The 24,259-nt window shown below is 42.2% G+C and overlaps 1 protein-coding gene across 1 annotated transcript in view; it reads right to left on the minus strand.

Moving 5' to 3' along the window:
• Positions 1–22,848, minus strand: part of LOC139669326 (sulfotransferase 6B1-like) — a 100,168-nt gene extending 77,320 nt beyond the window's left edge. The window contains exon 1 of the mRNA XM_071549777.1: positions 22,766–22,848. Coding sequence (XP_071405878.1) covers positions 22,766–22,783 — 18 coding nt within the window. The 5' untranslated portion in view covers positions 22,784–22,848. The remainder of the gene's footprint in view (positions 1–22,765) is intronic.
• Between the last annotated feature and the right edge of the window lie 1,411 nt (positions 22,849–24,259).

The following is a 24,259-nucleotide window of genomic DNA, read 5'->3' on the forward strand; positions in this document are numbered from 1 at the left end:
GAGAAAGAGAAGAAAGAAAGAAGAAAGAGAAGAGAGAGAAGAAAGAAAGAGAGAAGAGAGAAAGAGAAAAAGAGAGGGAGGAAGGGAGGGAGGAAGGGAGAGAGGGAGGGAGGAAGGGAGAGAGGGAGGGAGGAAGGGAGAGAGGAAAAGAACCACTTGGGAGTAGCACACAGTTTCCCTCAAAAGTTATGTATTACTAAACCAGATCTTCTCTGCATGATTCAGTAGATCTAGCTGGGGGCTTATTGAAAGCAGATCTGAAGAAAAAAGGCTTACAAGTTACTACACTGTTCAGGCAGGGCTAAGGTACAGTTTCAGCTTGTGGTTGTTCTCTTTGCCCAAGAGCTCCTTTTTGTGGCCACCTACTTGAGCCCAGACTGTGAATCCACATCTGGGTATGAGGCTCTGCCTGGGCTTCCCAGGCCTGCACCGGAACCACCTCAGTGCAGTGGTGGGGCCCACAGCGATGTGTCATCCCTCCCGTCCAGTTCCTCAGGACCCCAACTGGGACATGCTGTTTCCACATGGCACTGTGGAGAAGTAGGTGGGCTGAGCCTCTCTTGGGGGAACCAGAGCCCTGAGCCAACAGCCATGGACCCTCATGGGGGTCACCATCTCACTGTTCCCCACCAAAAACCTTGCAGAGACCTTCACAACTTTTCTCCAAGTGAGAAATATGTTAGAGTTCAGCAGAAGAAATGCCCTACATTTTTTCTCTCCTGTCCAAACACACCCACTCTGAATCTCCAAGTGAAGCTCTGAGTACAAAATGTGACCCACAACATGGCACCTCTGACAGTTTACAAATCTTACTCCTTTACTAAACTTTTTTCCCCTTGCATTATAACCTAACAAAGCACCTTTAGGTTTTTTAAGCATTCTTCCAGACCTACTTTTGCTTACATATGAATATTTTATCATATTTTTCCCTTTTCAGGTTATACCCATATTAACCTCTTTAAATCAAGGGGCCCATTCCTTTCTGACCTCTTTTGTTGACAGAGTTGTCAATGTCACTTAAGTCAGAGAAAAATGGAAACAGAAAGCATCAGAGATTTAAAATTCTAGGAGGTAAAAAACCCCAGCAACCCATGGGAAGGAAGCATGTTAAAATATATAGGAAGAAAGGGCATTGGGTACTTCAAAACATAATGAGATCCTACTGGAAAACTTTGCTGACAGCTACTTGCAGTGTAAGTACACTTGGAGTGATCAACTTACAGTGATCCTGTTAAATAGTAGGCACCTGTCACTGTCCACCTCATACTCATTTTTGCTGCAAGCTTTTCTGCCACCCCAGCATTGCCTGAACTGACCCTCAGTTGCTCCACAGTTTTAAACCTAGAAGGTGAACACTAACACTAATGTGGTGTTGAAAATCCCAGCTCTGCTACATTCAACAGGGATATGTGTTTCACTCAGACTTCAAAACATTTTATAGCATTATTCTTCTGAAACACAGATATCCACATAGTCATGGCTAACATGGCCAATATCTATACCAGTACAAACACCAACAAACTAATCACTTCAACATTAATATTTAATTCCATTTCTGGATTTTCCCATTTTCAGGCAGTGCTTACTTTTTCACAGATCCCATCAGATGCTTTGGATGATTTATTTTTTAGGTGTGAGGTCTGAAGAAAAGCATTTCAGGCACTGATAAAATATCTTGCTAGTCTGCTAAGAAGACTCCTGACCTCTGAAAATACAATGGAGCTGAGACGTTGTCTGCCAGCCCAGCACTACTCTAATGCACTTTGGAAAGGGCAGGTGGGACTGAAGGCATGACATGATCCCTTTTCTTCCATATACTGCAATAACCTTGACATACAAAAGACAGTTTGCTGATAAATACAGACTAAACTTTCCTCTGTGCAGAGAGCAGAGCATGGTTGTTCTCAGGAGGTGGACCAGATCTCAAATCCCAACACCCTTTAAGTCTAGGTAAGATGTGTCCTTAAGGAAAACTTCCCAAATCTGTCACCCTTGGGGGAATGTTATACAGCTTTCCCCACAACTTCTGAGTGCCTTCTCCTGCATCTATTTCTGTCTTCTGTCAAAATCAGCACCACTGGGGAACAGCAAAGCAGTCTCTGAAGAGCTGGAGTGCTTTCTAAATGCACTTCCCAGTCATGCTTCATGAAAAGTGATCTAGAAGAAGCCAATTAAGTAAATAAAAATAGTATTGGATCTAAGTTAAGTTAATCATAGCTTCCTGATTGACTTCAAGGGAGAAGATCAGACACCCACTTGCAATTATCATACAGAACACAAGCAGGGTTTCACACCACCTTCTTTTTAAATCCTGCTTATTAGAGACTGCTAAATGTCAACGAACAGTTTCAGCTGTGTTTTCTCTCATCAGGTAATGTCAACATTAGTACAAAATGATCCATCATCCACTACACCCTGTTCTTTTAGCCTCCTGCTTTGAAAGATCTTAGAAAATAGTCACTTTGAACAGCAAGGCAGAACATGAACAAAATGAATGTGTGTGTGTGTGCCTTGGTATTAGAGATTTTTCCTAGAGTTTAGTCTAAATGAAAATTCCTTTGGGCTTGCAGCTTTTGCTAACTCTGTTTTCTGGTGTGGCAGGAAACCACAAGTGGTAACACAGATTTGGGCACTCCCAAGTGTCCCAGTGAAAATCTATGAGGACAAGAACAATTTAAGAAGGGGAGGACAGGCTGGGGGAGCTGCTCTTTGGGACTGTGACACATTCTGAGTCAGCTCTGTGTTGAACTTACCTGGAGTGATCACTCCAAAAGATGCCAAAAGCCTTTGAAATTCAAACCAAACTTTGTTGAAATATGATCTTGAAATTTAAAATAGAGAAAAATTCAGATCAAACATGAAGGGCAGAGCAGAAACACTTCTAGTTCATGACCCTGTGGCCTTTTGAGAGCACATAGAGCACAGAAATGAAGTCAGTATCACTGGTCAGAGGGATGCTTCAGAACCTGGTAGCAGGTTCTGTTAAAAACATTTTCTGACTTCAGATTTGTAGCTGTGTCTCTGCCCCATCTTTTTCTAATATGGAAGAGAATTTGTTAAGCTTGTATCCAAGTTACAGACATGCTCATATTTCTCAACCACTTCCGAAGGTCTCCTTTGTTGTTCCTGTTCATACAGCAGTGACAAGGAAAAATGTGGGGTAGAAAAATAAGACCATAAAATTTTATTTTCTGCTTTCAGGTAGACTAGTTTCTACAGGTAGCCTTGCTTATGTACTTCAAACCAGCTTCACAGGACTGTTTCAAGGAGAAGACACTCTATGTCTTCTGAGAAACTTATTTCTCACTCAGCTAAGCCTTCCCGAAAACTTTCTTCTTTTCTTTCTTATTCACCTATTATAAGCAGAACAGGTAGGTGCAAATATCTAAGAAGGGATATTTACTAAAGTACAACTTTCCCCCTCTATTTAGCTGTTACCAAAATAAGCAATACACAGGACTCTTGTTTTCAGAAGATCTGAGTGGACAGAGTAAGCTTTAGTAAAGCTGATAAAATAACTGCAGAACAAGTGAAATTCCACTATGCTCAGGAAAATATATAATCATAATGCCTGCTAAATTTTAAATAACACTTGTTATCTGCAGAACTCTGAGATGTTAATGTCACAATATTGATATCAGCTGTTACTTTGTCAGATGCCCAGTACCAGATGGCAGTAGGAAGGGAATGTGGCTTGTTTGGTGCCCTGTAGCAGGTTATTAGTAGAGCTACAAATAGGACAATATCTGGTGTCCTAGTCAAAAACTATACACACTTGGCTGTCCAGCAGCTCAGAATGCTGGGATTCATAATTCTGGTTTATCCTTTAATAAACAGAAGTTTTATCCCAGGATTACCAAGCACTATGATAGTAATTATTAGAGGATTTCTTTAAAGGACAAATGTGAATTAGACACCTGTTACTTTGCAATAGATGTTAAATGCCCAATTGCTCTTTTTGCCTTTGCAAATCTACTCCAATCCACAAGCGATGGAATTTACGGTGCTATTTTTCAGCTGGGAAACAAAGTACAAAGCAGAACATGCCCAAAGTCAGCAAGTCTCTGACCTTTACCTGGGGAGGAATCACAGGGCTGGGAACAGCATCCCCTGCTTTACAGTTAGACAACACCTCACTCCATTAATTTCATGTACTTTTCCCAATCCATTAACTAAAACCGAGTCATTACCAAGAATGGAAAATAAATAACTTGCACTGCTACTTTTCTGGTTCTAATAGCAAACCTTTCCCAAAGGACAAAGTATGATGAGCTGAAAATTATATGCAGAGATAAAATGCCAAAAATCCAGGGCTGGGTGAGGTTATGAAGAAGGTACAGTGCCATGGAAGCTTTTAACAGTTTAGCATAATGCTACTTTTTAATACCAACTGCTGTAATCTGACCGCATGCCAAATTCTGTTGAAATGGAGATATTACAAAAGCGAGCACTTAAGCAGCGTGATTAAGACATTTAATGTGAATCTAATACATGTACGTGCACAAACAGGCATATACACTGACCGAAATCTTCAATTTGTGTAAATATCTGAAGACAAAAGCCAAATGATGCCAGATGGAAATGTGGCCCACGGTGTGGATTTGCAAAATCACTGTATTCTCATCCCACCTTACTCCTCCTCAAAACAAAGCAAAGCTCTCCCAGTTTCAGGCTGCTCTGGCAGTGGCATTTTGTGCTGTGCTTCCTATTTGTTTGGTTTGATGCTATGCACTGTATCAGCTGCCACAAGGCTGCTCCTTCAGTTGCCCCTTGGCTCTGCCCCAGGTGCTCACCTCCTGTGTCCTCCTTGTGATTTTTCTTGGAGAGGGTTGTCAAGCATTAGAACAGACTGCCCAGGGAAGTGATGGTGCCACCACCATCCCTGGAGGTGCTCAAGAAATAACTGGACATGGCACTTGGTACTGTGGTTAAGTTGACAAGCTGATGATCCATCAAAGGTTGGACTCGGTGATCTCACAGGTCTTTTCCAACCTTAGTGATTCAATGATTCTCCTGCCAGTTCCCTGAAGAGCCCCGTGCCAGATTCCCAGGACACTCCTGAGGCCAGTCAGTGGGTCCCTTGCTTGCCATGCAGAGGTCACAGGGTGGGATCTCACCCTCAGGTATTTCACTGCTTTAGAGTACAGCTCACCCTTACTCATGTGATTAAAGATAGTCTGATTTATGTCCTTCAATGCTGGACAAAATCTACTCTTTCAACCTCAGCTGAAACAATAAATCAATACCCATGATTAAAAACAGTCATCTATTAAGCACACTCTGGTCAGCAGATGGCAAACTGTGCCACGGTAGGATCTCATTGTCCCAGTGGATAACTACAGGCAGGTTAACACTGTCCCATGAGACACAAGAACTCTGCTCTGCTGCCTCGAGGAACAGCGTTTATAAAGCCAGAGAGGAGAAGGGTCTCTGTGGTACTGACTGCCTTCCATTAAGAAGTGCTGCACTCACCCTTTGCTTAAAGAGAGACAAATTAAAGACTTAAAGCAGAGAAACAAAGTACCTGGAAAAGACCCAGCAATGTCAAGTGTTGCAGCCTGATTCAGGTGGCTCTGAGTGACCACTTCACAAGTTTCGTTTTCACCTTAAAAGGACATGTTTCCAGCCTCAACCAATTGGAGTCAGACCACCGCACCTGGAGCGGGGTTACTTGAGGTCATATATACCTGTGTTTTTGAATAAATTTGGGATTTGCTTTACATCACATTGGTGTGTGCAGTCTCCGCTAGCGCAGGCTGCAACAGTCAAGGATTGATGATTTTCAGCAAAGAAGAGGCATTAACATTTTACTAATGGACAAAAATATGCTTTAAAGGCAACCAGGATAAAAAATTTTCTCATTAGCACTGAATATAGAGCAAGCAGTAATGAGCTTAAACAGCAGTTACAAAAATTTAGCTTAAACAAGATGAAAAATTTTATATCCATTAGAATAAGCAGCTAAGGGACATTATGAAACCAGGAACCATGAAGGTACTTAAAGATAAATAAATACACATATATTAGAGAGAATTTACTGCCACTCTGCTCTGATTTTACTGCCCTGCAATACACTGGCAAAATAGGATTGAACCTCATTTGTAAATGTGAGATTTTCTTACATAAAAATCAGTGTATCTTATCCATGGACTCTCATTGTAGTGTTTATTCCCATGATGGTTTTCACTGAAATGATGGAGGTTTTACTGGCATTGGCTTCATATTTCACCTTCCAAAAAGAAGAGCTTGCCACAACTATGGTAGTTTCAGAATCCAGTTATTTAGTTTGCCTCAGGAAGCCTCTGCATCATCATCTTCCCAAGGCAGGCAGAGATCTGCAGCCCTAGAGAATTCTGTAGGTGATGAAAAAGAATAGATCAAGGAGGCAGTTCTCTGTCCTGCTCTGTGTGAACCCTGATATACACTACTAAATATTTGCAGTACTCTTGGCCTGACAAACTCTTTTCTAGCTGGACAGTTGATAATTAAAACTCACTGAGGTTAGTAGAGAGAAAGGTGGAACTCAATAATGAAAATCTCCTGGGGTTTGAACCCTGCCAACAAATGTACCTTAATATGCAGCATTATTCCAGGAAGGAACTGGCACTTTTTGGACAATGAAACAACTGAAGGGAGGTGTAATGGCAGTGTTTAAAAAAAACCAATCTTGCAGCAAATAAGAAGACAATGGGTTCTCTAAGTCCAGGGGACTTAGTTAAGACAGGATTCAGAAGCAATAAGCTTACATTACAAGAGGGGAATAGGGTAGTGAGTATAAAAAATAACTAATTATGAAAAATGTAAACCAGCAGAACAAATTTAGCAGAGATGATTGTGGAGACTGCCTCCATCAGCAGGCTTTCTAAAGACAAATTAAATAAATATGCTTTTATATAGGATAAGTGAATGGTTTGGATTGGAAGGGACCTCAAAGATCATCTGTTTCCAACCTCCCTGCCACAGGCTTGGACATCTTTCACTAGACCAGGTTCCACTAACTCCAACTCCTACTAACTCACATCAGACTTAATCAAGCTTAGGCATAGGAGGTTCAAATTAATTTCCTAATACTAGCTATGCTTTTTTTATTTTTTCCAAAGCTGTTGGACTGCAATTCTTGCTGTCAGGCCCACAGAAGTTGATTTATAACCTTGTGTATCCACCATCACACCCACAAAGAATTCAGCAAACCAACATCCAACCTGTGAACAAAAGGCACTGAATCAGCAACACACATAAGCATGGGCATCCCAGTGTGCCTGGAGTGTGTTTGAAAGAAGGCCCTTGCTTATGCTGACCTGTGCTCCTTGAGTAATCTTCTAGATTAGGATGCACCTGGGCAAACTCTTTGTGCCGGGTTCAAATGAGCACAGAATTGGCGAGGCAGTAATTGGTGAACTTATGCCACTGTCATTTGTTCTCGGCCGCATTAGGGCATCTGTGATGATTTGTTTCCTGCCTTGCACTCCTTTTTTGCTCATCCTCATTAGAAAAGTGCCTGATAGTGGGTCATTAAAATGTATCACTTTGATGCATGCTGCAGAGATGCTGAACAGCTACATCCATCCTCCCTGGAGACTGCTACTCCAGCAAGGCTGGGAGACCTTCCTCCAAGGTGATAATAGAATTATTGTAATTTTTCAAGAGAATGGGGAGTCAATGTTATTCCTAGCTTTGTCCATCCCTAGTCATCACATTCTTCGTCCCATCTCCTCCTGCCTCCCTGCTGCTGCTGGCATTGCCACCTTCCCTCATCCAGCTGTTACTGCTTGTGACCCTCAGCAGGCTCCATTTGCATCCTTGTCAATCACCATCAGGGAAGCACTATAAAGTCACCAGGATAAAAGCCCATCATTAGGACTAAGTGTGATAACTGAAGAGGAAGCTTTACCAAGCAGTGGTGTGAGATAGCAGTAAGGTGGGACTGCAGGCAGTCTGGGGAATGTGTTTTGGAGTTTTCTTTCTTTAACTGATGCTCTACATCTCAGATGCCTCCTGGAAAAAATGTGAAAATGAGGGTGGATAAGGCTTGAAAGGAACACCTAGCTGAGAGTTATTGCTGGTATGGCCCTTGGGGATATTTATTCTCGCTGTGCTTGGTGGAGCCAAGTTCTCTGCTGTGGATGTGCGTGGGGGTGCTTTCCCTGGTGCTGGTCCTGCTCTTGGGAAAGAGCAGAGCCTTGGCTAGGAGCACACTGGAGATCTTTTAGGATTTGGAAAGAGGCAAAATGCTATTTGATGATAGTGTATAACCACAGTAAAAACTGAGAGATGCTTTTACTGCTCAGCAATGTGAACTAAGGTACCCAAGTGCTCCAGAGCTTATTAATAGGCATGTGTAAGGGGCACTAGGTATGTTTATGAGGGTAAATGGGGCCAGCAAAGGTTCAGTGCAGTGATTAAATATCTTTTTGGATCTAACCCAAAACATGTATAGGAAAAATCAGTTTTCTCCATCTCAAAGCATTCATGTGCCATTCAGCTGTTAAAAGAATTTTTATTAGAGAGAGGATATAAATGGAAGAAATGTGGTGGGTTTTTTTCCAAAACACCATTAACTTCTTTAGATTTGTGATTTTCCATCAATTTGATATATATAAACTCCATCTTATCTGTGGGAAATGAGGACTATATTTTTCTGGATCTCCCCTCTTCTACAAAATCATGGTTCTTTCAGAGGTAATGTAATGGATAGAACTCACAATTCTCCAGCATTTCTCTATTTTTTTTTAAATTAAAGACCTCAATATCCAGTTTCAAACCTGTCAACAGACTTTTATACATCATATTACTGGTAAGTCAGAGGCTGTTTAGTAACATGAAACTAACTGAATGTTCATTTTTGTTATTACATCTGTATATAATGGAATTAAACCTTGAAGCAATCCAGTTTTGAAGTGAATTTGGTTAGAAGAGACTATTGGAATTGGAGGCAGGTTTCAGATATTGCTTTTATCTTTGACAGGACCATAGTTTAGTCTCAGTGGTTCTGCTTAGAAAAGGCAGAATAAGAGCTGATAGCTAGAAATAAAAGCCAGGAAGCTTCAAATTAGAAAGAGAATGAAACTTTGAAAATATTCTTTGAAAATATTTGAAAAGTGACCATCAATTAGAAAGAAATCACTGAAGAAAGTGGTGAAATTAAAACAATTTCCAGACAGTCCTGAGTGCCTCTCTGGAGGGTAAAAGTTACCTGAACATATCTTATTCAGCTCAACTCAGACCTCTACCAGAAAAAATTTTGTCCCACATTACTCAGGAGACCAGATTAGGAGAAAAACATTGTAAGGACAGAATATATTATTATCCCCATTTGCAGACCACAGGTATTTAAGTTACTAAAAAGGAAAATTCAACAGCCAGAAGCTACATCTGGGAGCTGCATTGGATTGCATGGTGTGGGGGTGTGTGTAAGTCAAGCATATAAAATTCCTGTTTCTATTGTTTTTCCCTTAGTTTGAAAAGAAACTTTCTTCCTAAATACCTACACATGCACTTGCTGTTCCTGCTTATTCCCACAACTTTATTCTTTTGCCAGCTTTATTTTGCCCTGGTTCTGGCAATATCTGTTGTGCCTGTTCTGCTTATTATTACAATTGTCATCCCTTGAGATGGGTCCAGCTGCAGTGTATCAAAAGAATGTGCTCCTTGGATATTCAATTATGTTCTCTTTCCTGGGGTCTTCAAATGTCACACAATGAGCTGTGCAAGAAATGCCAGTGCTCATGAGAACTGCATTTTTTAAAAAATAGGATTCCTTACATATTTTGGATGAATACTTCATGGACAGGAAATAATAGAATTAGTGCAAAGCTTCCTGTTGTAATTGAACAAATAAAAATTATAGATCACTGTTATGCAGCTAAAAGATTGTTTTGTCCCATGCATTTGAAGGGGACTGCATTTACTGCTTGTCTGTGAACATCAGGATCTTCAGCCTTCTACATTTCCACATCAAGAGGAACATCTTTGTTGATACACTCTGCTAATTTTCTATTAATCACTCTTAAAGGATACAATTTTAGTATTGATTTCACCATTCATTTAAATGGGACCAAAAAATCGTATAAGAGGACTAATCCTCTGAACTGTTAAGCTGTAAGAGACAAGGTAATGTTGAATGTTTTCCTGTTCTGGACACACTTCTAAACCAGGGAAATTTTTTTTTTAAATATGGAGGTTTGGTTTGTTGGACTTTTTTTTCCATTTGGAAAAATTGGAGGTTTTTGTCAAACTTGTTTAGTTTGAGAGCAATAAAAAATCAGTAAGTGTAGACTACTGTAAGGAAAAACTGAAATGACATTTTCTGTATTGCATTATGAATTTTCCTATTTCATTTTTGTTATCTTAATTTTTAAAGCTGAGTTATATAAATAGCTGTGCATAATAAACTGATAAATCAAAATGGCAACAGGATGTGTTTTAACCAATAAACATCTTGGACCTGTGTAGGCAAAAAAGAGCCTCATCTGCCTAAATACCAGGAACCCACAGTGAAAGGTATGTTGACTTCTTCACTTCCCTTCCAGAAACAGTTTAAGGGTTAGTGTTTGCCATGTATCAGTTCAGTAATTCCATTATCATCTTTAAAAGTGTGAAGGTGGTTCATTTGCAATGACTGAAGTTTCTCTTCCTACACCAAAGCCTCTTTTTATCATGATTGAAATACTCTGCTCCTGTACAACACAGTGTTTTTGAACCATGAGTCAAGGACTTCAGATTACAAAATAAAGGGCACATTTTGGTCCTGCAGGGATATTAAAGACTTCATACCCTGTTGCAGCCATATAACACCCACTCCTGTAACAAGTTCCATACGTACCACATGCATTCCCAGTGGCTCAGATTTGAGAACTACACAGACAATCATTTTACTTTTTGACCTATGCAAACCCTTCCAGTGAGTTCAGAGGAGGCCACCAAGTTGATTAGAGGGATGGAGCACCTCCCCTGTGAGGAAAGGTGGAGAGAATTGGGATTGTTCAGCCTGGAAAAGAGAAGGCTTTGGGTGACCTAATTACAGCCTTCCAGTGCCTAAAGGGAACCTAAAACAAAGATGGGGAGGGACTATTTACAAGGGTCTGTAGTGACAGGACAAGGGGGAATGGCTTTAAACTGACAGAGAGAAGGTTTAGATGAAAAATTAGGAAGAAATTCTTCCCTGTTAGGGTGATGATATACTGCAAAAGCCTGCCCTGAGAAGCTGTGGCTGCACCATCCCCAGGAGTGTCCAAGGTCAGGTTGGATAGAGCTCTGAGCAACCTGGTCTAGTGGAAGGTGTCCCTGCCCACAGCATGGGGGTTGGAACTGGATGATCTCTAAGGTCTCTTCCAAGCCATGCCATTTTATGATAAAATTTTAAAATCACCTGGCATAGTCATTATATTCCATCTTTCGTAAGCCTTAGGGAAGTTTAAAAAAATAGCAATAAATTTTTCACAGTTCCATGCTTCAAATCCCTGTAGCTTAATAACTTGCATAAAATTGCATGGAAGACTTTTTTTTCCTTAGTTAAACCAAAATAATTAAAAGTTATGATAAAGTAATAATTTCACTGTAACATTAAATGTGCTTTCCTGCACTGAGGAGAATGATTCATCTGCTCTGTATTTTTTTCTCTTTTAAGTAGTTTGTTCTATCACTAAATTAGACCTACAACTTACAGCCATTTGCAGTGTAATGCAAATCTGGGCTGTTGAAGGCAAGATTTATAGGCGTAATAATTAGATATCTCTCTCTTCCCTTGGTTTAATTTGGTTTAGTAGACAACTCATATTTTGGTGTCAGAGTAATTGAATCATTACTTCTATTTTAGAAAAAGCTGGTTCTTGCAAAGGAACATACTGATCATAAGGGTGGTACAATATCCATCTAGGGGTTTATTTTTACTCACTAATTCGACATCACAGAGCAGCTTTGGCTTTACACCAAGAACACATTAGCAACACATGGATCCCACCTACTGTTATTTCATCTGTACTTTGTCAGGTGCTACCTTACCTGTTACTTCTCTTTTGGACATTGGGCACCAGGACCAAGCAAGAAATCCAAGCAGTACTGAAAATGCACTAACACTATTGGTCAAAACAAGCTTGTCACACAGGTCATGCCACAGCTCAGTTTCATCTGTGGCCAAACAAATAATGATGTTGCCAAAAAAAGAGCAATGTGTGGATACAGTAGCAATATGGAGCTGTTGCACCAGGAAAGCTTGCCAGGAGGACTCTGAAGGAGGTCCATACAGAAAGGAACAGAACAGCACTCACATATTTCTATTACAGTAAATTCACTCCACTTTCTAAGAGAAAGAAGTAATTATTCCAGCACCTGTGCTGCAGTTTAGTCCCAGCTGGCAACTGAGGACCACACAGCTGCTCGTTTACTCCCCCATGAGTGGGTCAAGAAGAGAGGTGGAAGAGTAAAAGTGAGAAACCTTGCATGTTGGGATAAAGACAGTTTAATAGGTAAAACAAAAGCTGTCCACACAAGCAAAGAAGAACAAGGAATTAATTCACTCCTTCCCATCGGCAGGCAGGTGTTCAGCCATCCCAGGAGAGCAGGGCTCCATACAAGTTGAATAACATTAATAAAGAGAAGCACTATTGTGCTGTAATTGTCTTTAGAAGTACAAAAACCTCAGGAACAGGGAAAACAAAGAGCATTAAATGTGCCTTTGGAGGGGATGGTGTGTGAGGGAACTCTTCAGAAGGTTTTTTCCACAGGGAAGTTCTAAAGAGGTGGTGCAAGATCTCATCATGTAGAGCAAAGAGAAAAAAAGTGGGCAGGTGGTCAGAAGTAGGGCCTGTTTTCCTGAGTGTTTTTAATCTGAAAACAATGTCACCAGTCTGTGTTGCTGTCCGCCGGCTCAGGTCCCCCCTCCCTTGCCATTGGAAGCATCCTACACTCCCTATGGCTCATGTCAGACCACTCCTGCATACCTCTCTCTTGCTGCACTACAGCATGTGTACATTTTATCTTCCCAAGATATTTAGGTACCAGAGTTTTGAAGAAGACTTCTGAGAGTTAACCATAATTTCCTACTGACTACCAAACCTTCAGTTTTGTTTTTAATTGTGAAATCACTAGTTGTTAATTCCTTATGAACTTATGCAAGCTTGTCCATGAAAACAAAGACAGATTGGCTGGAGGTTGACTCCTGAATCGACACATCTGTAATCACCTGAACCAACAATTCCATTTTCTTCAGTCCTGTATGTTTTCTCCTGACATGTAAATGTCATGAAATGCTGAGGCTATACTCTCCCTAAAGGAGAGCTTTCTGATTTGGAAAATTTCCCACTTCATTTAGGATTTCTGCTACGTAGGTTAGATCCCATGCCTCCAACCATGATTAATGAGACAGGGAAGTTGGAGCCTTATCACCCTATTGCCTGCTGTCATCTATGGGGGATCAAAAGACATTATCCTCTCTCAGGGTGGAAGCTGGAGGTTTCACCAGCTGATTAGCTTTCCTTCTCTTGCAGGTCTGTTAAATGACCAGCTAATGAGAACATAAACCAGTGGAAAAGCTATTAACTAGGAGAAGGCAAAAAGGTAATAACAGGTTGAAGAAAACAGCAACAACATTTTATTAGAACTAGTGCATATGCAGTAGGAATAACATGGGCATGGGGAATTTCAAGCTTTGTTGAGTGATGTTAGTTAAATGTTTGATATGTTTCCCAAGTATGTTTTTCTCTTGAAATGACAATTAATTTGTGCCTGTTGTTCCCATCTCTGTGTTTGCTTTTCACAACATCAAAACATCTGCATTGCTCCAGGCCAAACTAACATGAATTACCAAAAGAATTGTAATTTACCCATTTAGACAATTGCTGTCAACTGTTTGACGGTTGGAAAAGTCCCCTAGTTTTGATTATCCCAATAGTCAGTCTTGCACAGCTGACTAATTGCTCCATAATTGAGGGAGTGTACATGAAGGTTCACACTGCATGAAAAAGAGGGAGCATGGAGGAAAGCATAATTAGCCAAAAAGTAATAGCCAAATGCTCCCCATGGGGACAATCACATGAGCTGAGTCAAAATACGTCCTTTTGCTTCATCACTGACTCTATATGAATATAGCATGACTTGAATATATAAATTCTTGGACAGGATATCCAATAGATATTAAAATAGTATAAAATTGCTTGTGCTGAAGCACAGGCTGCTTTCCAGCCTATGATATGTGTCTATACTAGTGCATCTGCTGTGGCTGCAGAGCACAAACCAAATCTAACTTTAAATTGAAAAAGAAACCTGCTTGGGGTAACTATCTGTCCTTTTGCTTAGTATCTTGATGAGGTTTTGAAGCCTAGACATAGTCTATGAAATAATGCTGCATTCTACCCTTTACAGCTGATGTGACATACGAAATCCATAAGAATATTACTGTCACCATATAAAAAATAATTTATAAACTAAATGAAGAAGAAAAGAAATAAAACCTTTTTCCTGAATTCATGTAAATCAATTGTAACCTTTTGTTAGGATAAAATGCAGACAGTTATGGTTCATACTCTATTAATTCTACATTTAGTACTGGTACAAGTGCTTTTGGAATACTTCAAACTGCTGTGCTGCCCACATTTCAAGAAAATGAAAATGTAGAAGACTGAGAAAAGCAATCTGGGAGTTGTCGAAGTACTACAACATATTCTGCAGACAGGCTTGAGGAGATAATACTTAAGAGGAGTGAGGCAGCTGCAGCAGAATGATCATAGGTCTGCAGGTATTTCTGTGCAGGAAAATATGGGCAAATACAGCTTTCTTCAATCTAACAGGCAGGAAAAAGAAGATTCAATGACCTTTCTACAAAGCCAGATGACTTCAGAGTAGAAATTATGTACATACAGTTATCAATGAACTTCTCACTGGAATTAATTCCAAGAATTAAGGTGGCTTTCACTAACAGACCATCTTAAAAATAAATTTTAACACTTCTGTGCCATCAGAAACACCAGCTGCCTGCTTTAGTTCCCTTCTAGAATATGGAAGATTCCCTGTGTAACCTTCCCTCCCTGGCTGAGTTCTGTCAGATTTCTGAGAGTATGGAACAACCACTTCTTGGCTGACATTCCCAGTAGACAGCGAGGACTATGTGCTGTTAGGGTAAATGTAACTCACCTGCTGGCCAGGTACCAACCAGCTGGACAAGGGAAGACCTCTGTGGTTTCTTGGGAAAGGCTGGTCATTGAGTTGCTGTCCTAGTTTAGGAGGTGGGACTGGTTTATCACTGTGTGAGTGTGACCAAAGCTGTGTATTCTCCACCCTCGATGTAATTTCTCATGAACTGTTAACAATGGACCATTTGCAGCAGTTGCCCAGGGCACACCTAACCCTTCAGGCTACAAGCTGGGTGTTAAAGAAGTCTGTGAGATAAGAGCTGTGATAACTCCCCTCCAGGGAGTCGTTAGCACCTCCACACCCAGCCTTAGGGGGTGTGTCTGCTAATGGGCCAGCAACGATTCCAAAAATACCCCATGACTCACAGAGTCAGATCTTCCATTGTGGAACTCCCCACCGTGGGGGAGATACTGGGAGTTGCCACCTGACCCTGAGGGAATATAATTTTGGGGTTTGGAGACTTCTGGGGCCACTCACTGGATCCAGAGGAGGGCCAGAGCCTCAACAGGACTGTGACTGCCACTCTCAACCAGATTGCAACCGTCACCTGCACCAACAGGTTTTTCTCTTCCTTTTATTTTAGACTCAGGGGAACCACAGGAGGGGTCTCAACACAGGGACTAATGAACACCACTCTGTTCATGTCCCAGGGTGCTGGGTTATACTTCTGGGTTTTGTGGGTTAAAACCAATTTCTCTTTGTCTCATTGCATTTATTGTAATTTTTTAATTAAATTGTAACTCTGACCTATAATCTCTCCTGAGCTGGGTTCATTTCTCCTGCCAGTTTACCTTTAAATCAGCACAGTTGCTTATGGTTCTGTTTTTTTTTCTTCTCTAGGGTTTTGTACCATTTCATGTCAATAGTTTTTTTCAATCCTATAGCTGCTAATATCAGCAATACAACTTTATTCCGTCATTTCACATTTCTAATCTTGCACAGCTTTAGCCCATATAGTTTTTCACAACTCAAACTCTGTTTTGTCAGTAAATGTGATCATGGTCACACAGCTCTGCTGACTCAAACTGGGCCTCGGCTTACCTAAAGCTGGATCTCCAGGGGAAAGGTTTTTGTTCTGCTGGAAGAACATCTTTTTCTAGATGGATCCTGGAGAGCAGCTCAACATGCTGAAGGCTGTTACAAACCACATTTAAGCAACACATCAAAACCAGGACTGTTCAGTGGTCATTTTGGCCTATTCAAAGAACTGATTCAGAGCATACCCTGGGAAACAACCCTTAAAGGTAAGGGGGTCCAGGAGGGATGGACATGTTTTAAGAGGGAGATTTTGAATGCACAGCAACAGGCTGTCCCAGTGTGCTGAAAGGCCAGCCGGAGGGGAAGACGGCCAGCTTGGTTAAATAGGGAGATTCTGCAAGAAATCAGGGATAAAAAGAAAGTTTACAGACTATGGAAAAAGGGGCTGGCTACTTATGAAGAATTTACAGATAGAGCTAGGTCATGCAGGAAAAAAATTAGGGAAAGAAAAGTGGAATTTGAAGTAAATTTGGCTATTTCAGTTAGGGATAACAAAAAGTCATTCTATAAATACATTAATAACAAAAGGAGGGGCAAGGAAAACCTCCATTCTCTGTTGGACTTGGAGGGAAATATAGTTAAGGAAGATGAGGAGAAGGCTGAGGTACTTAACACCTACTTTGCCTCAGTTTTCACCAGTAAGACAGGTGGCCCTCAAGACAACTGGCCTCTGGAGCTGGTGGACAGGGAGAGGGAGCTGAATACCCCTCCTGCATTCCAGGAGGAAATAGTGACCGACTTACTGAGCCAGCTGGATCCTAAAAAGTCTATGGGACCAGATGGGATCCATCCCAGGGTGACGAAGGAGCTGGCAGAAGAGCTTGCCAAACCGCTCTCCATCATCTTCCAACAGTCCTGGCTCTCTGGGGAGGGCCCAGATGATTGTAGGTTGGCCAATGTCACCCCAATCCACAAAAAGGGCTGCAAGCAGGACCCTGGCAACTACAGGCCTGTCAGCCTGACCTCCGTGCCTGGTAGGGTTATGGAGCAGTTCATCCTGAGTGCAATCACACAGCACCTTCAGGGTGGACAAGGGATTAGACCCAGCCAGCATGGGTTTAGGAGGGGCAGGTCCTGTCTGACCAACCTGATCTCTTTCTATGATCAGGTGACCCACCTGGTGGATGGGGGGAAGGCTGTGGATGTGGTCTACCTAGACTTTAGCAAGGCCTTTGACACTGTCTCCCATAATATACTCCTGAAAAAGCTGGTAGCCCATGGCCTGGACAAGTGTACCCTCTCCTGGATTAGGAGCTGGCTGGAGGGTCAGGCCCAGAGAGTGCTGGTGAATGGAGCTGCATCCAGCTGGGGGCTGGTCACTAGTGGTGTTCCCCAGGGGTCTGTATTGGGTCCAGTCCTGTTGAACATCTTTATTGATGATTTAGATGAGGGGATTGAGTCCATCATCAGCAAATTTGCTGATGACATCAAGTTGGAAGGGAGTGTCAACCTGCTGGAAGGCAGGAGGGCTCTGCAGAGGGATCTGGATAGACTTGAGAGATGGGCTGATTCCAATGGGATGAAGTTCAACAAGGCCAAGTGCCGGGTCCTGCACTTTGGCCACAACAACCCCCTGCAGCATTACAGGCTGGGCACAGAGTGGCTGGAGAGCAGCCAGGCAGAAAGGGACCTTGGAGTACTAATTGACAGGAAGCTCAACATGAGTCAACAGTGTGCCCAGGTGGCCGAGAAGGCCAATGGGATCCTGTCCTGTATCAAAAATAGCGTGACCAGCAGGACCAGGGAAGTGATCCTTCCCCTGTACTCTGCATTGGTGAGGCCACACCTTGAGTACTGTGTTCAGTTCTGGGCCCCTCAGTTCAGAAAGGATATTGAGATGCTGGAGCAGGTCCAGAGAAGAGCAACAAGGCTGGTGAAGGGACTGGAGCACAAGTCCTATGGGGAGAGGCTGAGGGAGCTGGGGTTGTTTAGCCTGGAGAAGAGGAGGCTCAGAGGTGACCTCATCACTGTCTATAATTACCTGAAGGGAAGTTAGAGCCAGGTGAGGGCTGGTCTCTTCTCCCAGGCACTCAGCAATAGAACAAGGGGGCACGGGCTTAAGCTCTGCCAGGGGAAATTTAAGTTGGATATCAGAAAAAAATTTTTTACAGAGAGAGTAATCAGGCATTGGAATGGGCTGCCCAGAGAGGTGGTGGATTCACCATCCCTAGAGATTTTTAAACACAGATTGGACGTGGCGCTGGGTGCCATGATCTAGTAAATGAACTAGAGTTGGACCAAGGGTTGGACTCGATGATCTTGGAGGTCTTTTCCAACCCAATCGATTCTATGATTCTATGATTCTATGATTACAAGGGATTCCCTAGTAGAGATCTCTGATATTCCTAGTTCCTTGGATGTCAGTCCTGGAGAGGCAGAGACCCATCCAAGAACAGGGCACTAAGAACCTTGAAGAAGCTAACATGCCGGTGTTAAGTCCCTAAACTCAGTCACTCCTTAAGTAGGCAGAAAATCAGGAATTCAATGGTGTGTGAACTGTGCTGCTGAGGGAGTGAGAGCACTGACCTGTTCTGTGAAGCCTTTTACAAAAAACCTGGCCTGCCAGTGAGAAAATTTTAATTGATCCTTCTCCTCTAGCAGAGCTGTGGTGTCACCAGTGGAGCACGGAGCAATGCTCATAATCCTTGCAAACACCCCCCACCTCAGATGACACCACTAAAAACATTTGTCCTCTTGTAATCACAGTTTCCCAGGATGAGGTGTGACACCATTTCCATGCCCCTGGAGTGACTGCTTAGTGAAATCACTCACTAGGCTTCAGTGCATCAACTTTGCAGAGCAGCAATATTGCACAGGAAAGCAGAACATATTCCAAAACCAGATGATCAGCATTCAGTCTCTGAGGTGTCACAGCTTGTTCCACACTGATGAAGGTGGCATGTAAACTGACCCTGAATTTTTATTCCATCATTGACCTTGGTTCTTACATGGCTCAGACAAACCAAGCACATAATTTTCCCCCTCTGGATAATTATCTCTTCAATAACACATTAGTAAGAGTCATCGTAATGAGGTTTGTGTGATTTACCCTTGGGAAGACTTCTGTCTTCTCCTTGGGAAGACTCCCAATGAGGTAACATCATTCCTACAGTGTTGTAGTTCCTGATGCTGTGTTTAGACATGTCCAGGACAGAAGAAGACACTTCTTATTTAAGAAAAGGCTATGGCTGGAGATACAAGCACCTGAATGAACCACTTCTTCCATCACCTGTATGACAACCAGGAGATCATAGAATAGAATCATAGAATCGATTGGGTTGGAAAAGACCTCCAAGATCATCAAGTCCAACCCTTGGTCCAACTCTAGTCCATTTACTAGATCATGGCACTCAGCGCCACGTGCAATATGCGTTTAAAAATCTCTAGGGATGGTGAATCCACCACCTCTCTGGGCAGCCCATTCCAATGCCTGATTACTCTCTCTGGAAAGAATTTTTTTCTGATATCCAACTTAAATTTCCCCTGGCAGAGCTTAAGCCCATGCCCCCTTGTCCTATTGCTGAGTGCCTGGGAGAAGAGACCAACCCCCACCTGGCTATAACTTCCCTTCAGGTAGTTCTAGACAGTGATGAGGTCACCTCTGAGCCTCCCCTTCTCCAGACTAAACAACCCCAGCTCCCTCAGCCTCTCCCCATAGGGCTTGTGCTCCAGTCATATGGCATGCAGAGGACAAATGGGGCACACTAAGCAGGGGCTGAGCACAGCCCTTCACTTGCAGGCTGCCTACACACACTCACCATCCCCAGGTAGGACTGTGGGCTTGGGTTGATGTTAGGGTGACAGAGGGAAGGATCATGATTCTCAATCCTTCCTAATGTAGGTGAGTGGCCAACAAGGATCATGCCAAAGACTGAAGTGGCCACCACATTGCCCTTGTACACGAGGACTTCTGATCATCCTGATGCATTTTTTCTCCAATTCCCTCCCTCAAAGACTTGCCATGGTCTTGCTCTTTGATCATGTCAGGTATCATCAGCTCTACCTCAGCTCTTTTGGTGCTTTTCTGTGACCAGATGCAAAAGGAAAATGATACAGATGATGTGTCAAATGAGCACAAGGCCAGAGTCTCTTTCTTTTGTGTGACCTCTAAAAGGTGGAGGAAGGGACCTCTGAAAGCAATTGGCTCAATACATTGAAATCAGTCAAGCCTTTTCAAGATTTCTTAAAAATGTATTTATTTATTATAGTGGAGTATGGTGCTCAAGTTCTTGATTGTCAGCTGATTCTCAAAAATGGGTTAGATTGATAAACTGATTCACAGTTCTTGAGATAGTGCATCTAGGAAATATTTTTTATAAGTAAACACTAGCTCCAAGTCATCCTGTCACTACAGTTATAAAAATGAAACATTTCTGCAAGATTCCTTGTTAATCTACAGCCCCATATTTTGTACACAGGCCTCTGATTATTAGATTTCTGATTTAATTGTAATATATTAGTTTCATCTATTTTTTGATATTACCTGATAATACATACCGGCAGAATTTACAACCTCAACTTTATCATTTGAGCATTCAGAAATCCTCAGAGAGGACAGAAATCTCCCTCTTCTGCTATTTACAGCTACAGCAAAGAAACCCAAGAGCTATAAAATTACCAGCTGACAGTCCAATTTCTTTGCAGGCTTCTGGGTCAGAAAAGTTTAATACTTTATCAAATCAAACATTCCCTCTTTGCAGGGAGTGCAGACACAGGAAGGAAGACTGAGGCCAGTTGGTCCTACTTGCCCACCAAGGAACCTACTGGTGTAGTCACACAGGAGCATGTAGGCTGAGAGCAGAAGATTTTGGCACCAACAGTGGGAGAGGGGGAGATCCCACTTTCCCAAGGAACAAATTCTGAGCCTGGAAAATGTCATTTGACATGACTATAGTAACTATGTAATTGTTAATTGCTGTAAGGAGCAAAAAGAAAGTCCAGATTCCATATATCCCAGCAAAACATTGCCAGTAGAGTTGGTCTGGGTCTACTTATGCCAACACCTTTATTTCAGAATGAGAGTCAGGGAACTATCCTACTTTCCTTCAGACCTGTTTTGAAACAACACTCAATGAACCAGGAGAGATTCAAACACCTGTGTGGAGACTGTCTTGGCATACAAGATTAAATGCATGTGCCAACTTGATCCGGAAATAAAACCAACAAAAGCTCTTCTCTGTCTTAGATAGGTCTTGAAGCATGAGAAAAAAATAAAAAGAATGAGGAATAAGGTGTGGGGAGGGGGGAAGAAATGAGATGAATGGCAAGACTCCAGGGAGCTGTAGAAAGTTACTCTCTTGAATCTTGGCTACGCAACAGAGCACGGGAAGGTATGGCATCTAGCCTGTAATATAGATCACTGTTAGAAACTAAGAACTAGGTGCCTCTCTCATCTTGCCAGCAATTACTTTAAAAAGCAATAATGGTTTTTCTTTCTAGATTGTGTTTACAGCCCTCAATACAGCATTAATGGGGTCCCACCCAGCCACCAGGCTCCCACATAGATGCATGCCTGCATGATTTTTCTGAGCAGGAGGTACCTGCAGGAGAGGAACTCAGAGTGCACTGTTTGGGGGCCAAATAGCTGTCACCACTGACACGGGCTTGTGCACAGGCAGACACAGCAAGCAGCAGCAGACTCAGGGTTGGTTTCAGGCTGTCCTCCAGAGCAGAGTGGGCACTCAGTTTTTTCTAATCAAGCCCAGCTTGCTGCAAATCATGGCTGACATGGTGGTTGGCACCATCACCTTGCCTTGAACGAATTAAATACCACAGGGTTTAGCATTGGTATGGAGAAAGGCACTATGATGCGTTTTAAGTAGGATCCAAACTTCTATACTTCCACCCCCAGCAAGGACAACTCCTTGTCTCTTGGAGAGAGACTATGGACAAGGGCATTAGTGATAGGACAAGGGGGAATGGCTTCAAACTGACAGAGAGTAGTTTTAGATTGGATATTAGGAAGAGATTCTTTAGTGTGAGGGTGATGAAACACTGGAACAGGTTGCCCAGAGATGCTGTGAATGCCCTGTCCCTGGAAGTGTTCAAGGCCAAGCTGAATGGAGCTCTGAGCAACCCTGTCTAGCGGAAGGTGTCCCTGTCCATGGCAGGGGGTTGTAACAAGGTCATCTTTAAGGTCCCTTCCAATCCAGGCCATTCTATATTTCTCTTTGCCTGGATGTTACAACACAAGAAGGGTATTGAACATCTTCCTGTTCATGGAAAGCCAACAGAATAGCCCTGGGAATCCCTAACTGCCCTCACAAGGCTGCTCTGTAGCCACTGTCACATATTCAGAAATATGTTTGAGAGAGAAAAACAGAACAAATGCTGCAGGAAGTCATTGCTGTGGGGGTTCTGTTACACAGCTTCTACGAGAAAGATAAGGTTGCAATCTCAGCAGAATAACCTTGCAACAGCCTAAAATAAACAAAAGCAATTTGGACCTGGGGGTAGCTTTGATTTCACTCAGCTGTACTGAGGTCACATCAAAATTACTCCTTAGCTACTGCTTTCTTCACTTCTGCCAGCCCAACATTACCAAGAAAGAAAACACAAAGGCTTAGTTGCCCTTTTAAAGAACGAAACTCTGCCAACTCACATGTCTGCATTTCAGCATTCCTTCAGAGCAGAGGTGGGTCGCTTCAGTTCACCTCTTTCCATGCCTGCTACAGTCCCACGTAAGATGCTTCTCGCTGGCAGAAGATGCTGGTGTTGGCAAATGCTCCCCTCAAAACTGTGTTCTTGCTGGCAAGGATCTCCACTGCTCTGCGTGGGAACAGGGCTCTGGCAAGGGCACCAGTGGCTGGCACATGCCAAGAGTCGTTACAGGGCTTGCCAGCTTTGAACAATATCTGGCAGTTTTCACCAAGTCAATGTCTGTGCTCTAAACAGCTGGGGAAAAAAAAAAAGACCTTGCTAAGCACAACTGCTGGGTTTGGATTCAGACCAGCAAAACTCATCCCATCTGTGACATGGGAGGGCAGTGTTTGCTTGGGAGCATCACAGCTGTGGAGAAATGAAACTGTGATAGCCAAGAGCTGAGTAGATGTGGAGATATTTTATTTTTACGCTGAGAACCATTTGACTTCATTAAAGGTGGCAGCTAATTTGGGAACTGGAAGAAGGCAAATTGCAATTTTTGTCACAAAATAAATCATTCCAGTAGTACCCACAGCTGAATAGTCATGATGTGCTGCAAATGAATGTTACCAACAGAAGGTCTTAAATGTAGATTAGACCTCCCAAAAATCCATAGGCAAGTAAAATGAAACTGAAAAAGTAATTCATGTTGAAAAGCTTTAAATATGGTAAAATGAAACAAAAATCAGCAATAGCATAAGGAAAGCATTCTAAAAGTGAAGGGAGAGCAACAATTGCACCAGATGCAATGGGACAGGTACCTCACCAAAAATACTCATGAATCTGCAAACCAATGTGAGAAACAAAGTCTCAACCTTGTAGGTTTTTAATTAAAATTTATTATATGATAAAAGCAATTTCAGTATGCTGGGTACAATGGACACAAGCTTGCTCGCCATCGCACCCTGACCACAGTGTAATTCTAAAATCTATTTAGTCTCTACATACATATTCATTTGACCCATGCATAAAAATTTTAAGTACATTGTTAAGCAGTTTAACATATACTAGTATAGCTAAGTCACTCTTACAACACTAGTGATAACCCCACCATAAATTCTGTTCCCCTTAAGATGTGGGAAAGTTTTAACTCTTCAACTTTCCTCTTACAACTTCTGTGGTCCTTAACAAGTTATAGGAGATAAAGTGATTTAACACTATCCTGTTTACCTCTCCATGTGGGTGTAAGTTGGAATTTTTGTTTAACTGGCTGGCCATATGTTTTTTCTCATGTCACTATAGGAGCCCCAATAACCCATTTGTTTTTACCAACACGAATCACACTCATACTTCCCACACCAACATGGAATTGCTGCAGAAGGCAACCTATTATTGTCAGAAACCACAGGATTTCCTGTTCCTAGTGCAAGCCTGGATTGTGCTGGTGCACTGGTGGCCTCTGGGTTGTCTGTGCAGCAGTGGACATTCACAGCTGCAGCTGTACATGGACATC

This window comes from Pithys albifrons, chromosome 3 (genome assembly GCF_047495875.1).
Source record: "Pithys albifrons albifrons isolate INPA30051 chromosome 3, PitAlb_v1, whole genome shotgun sequence".
Taxonomy (NCBI): domain Eukaryota; kingdom Metazoa; phylum Chordata; class Aves; order Passeriformes; family Thamnophilidae; genus Pithys; species Pithys albifrons.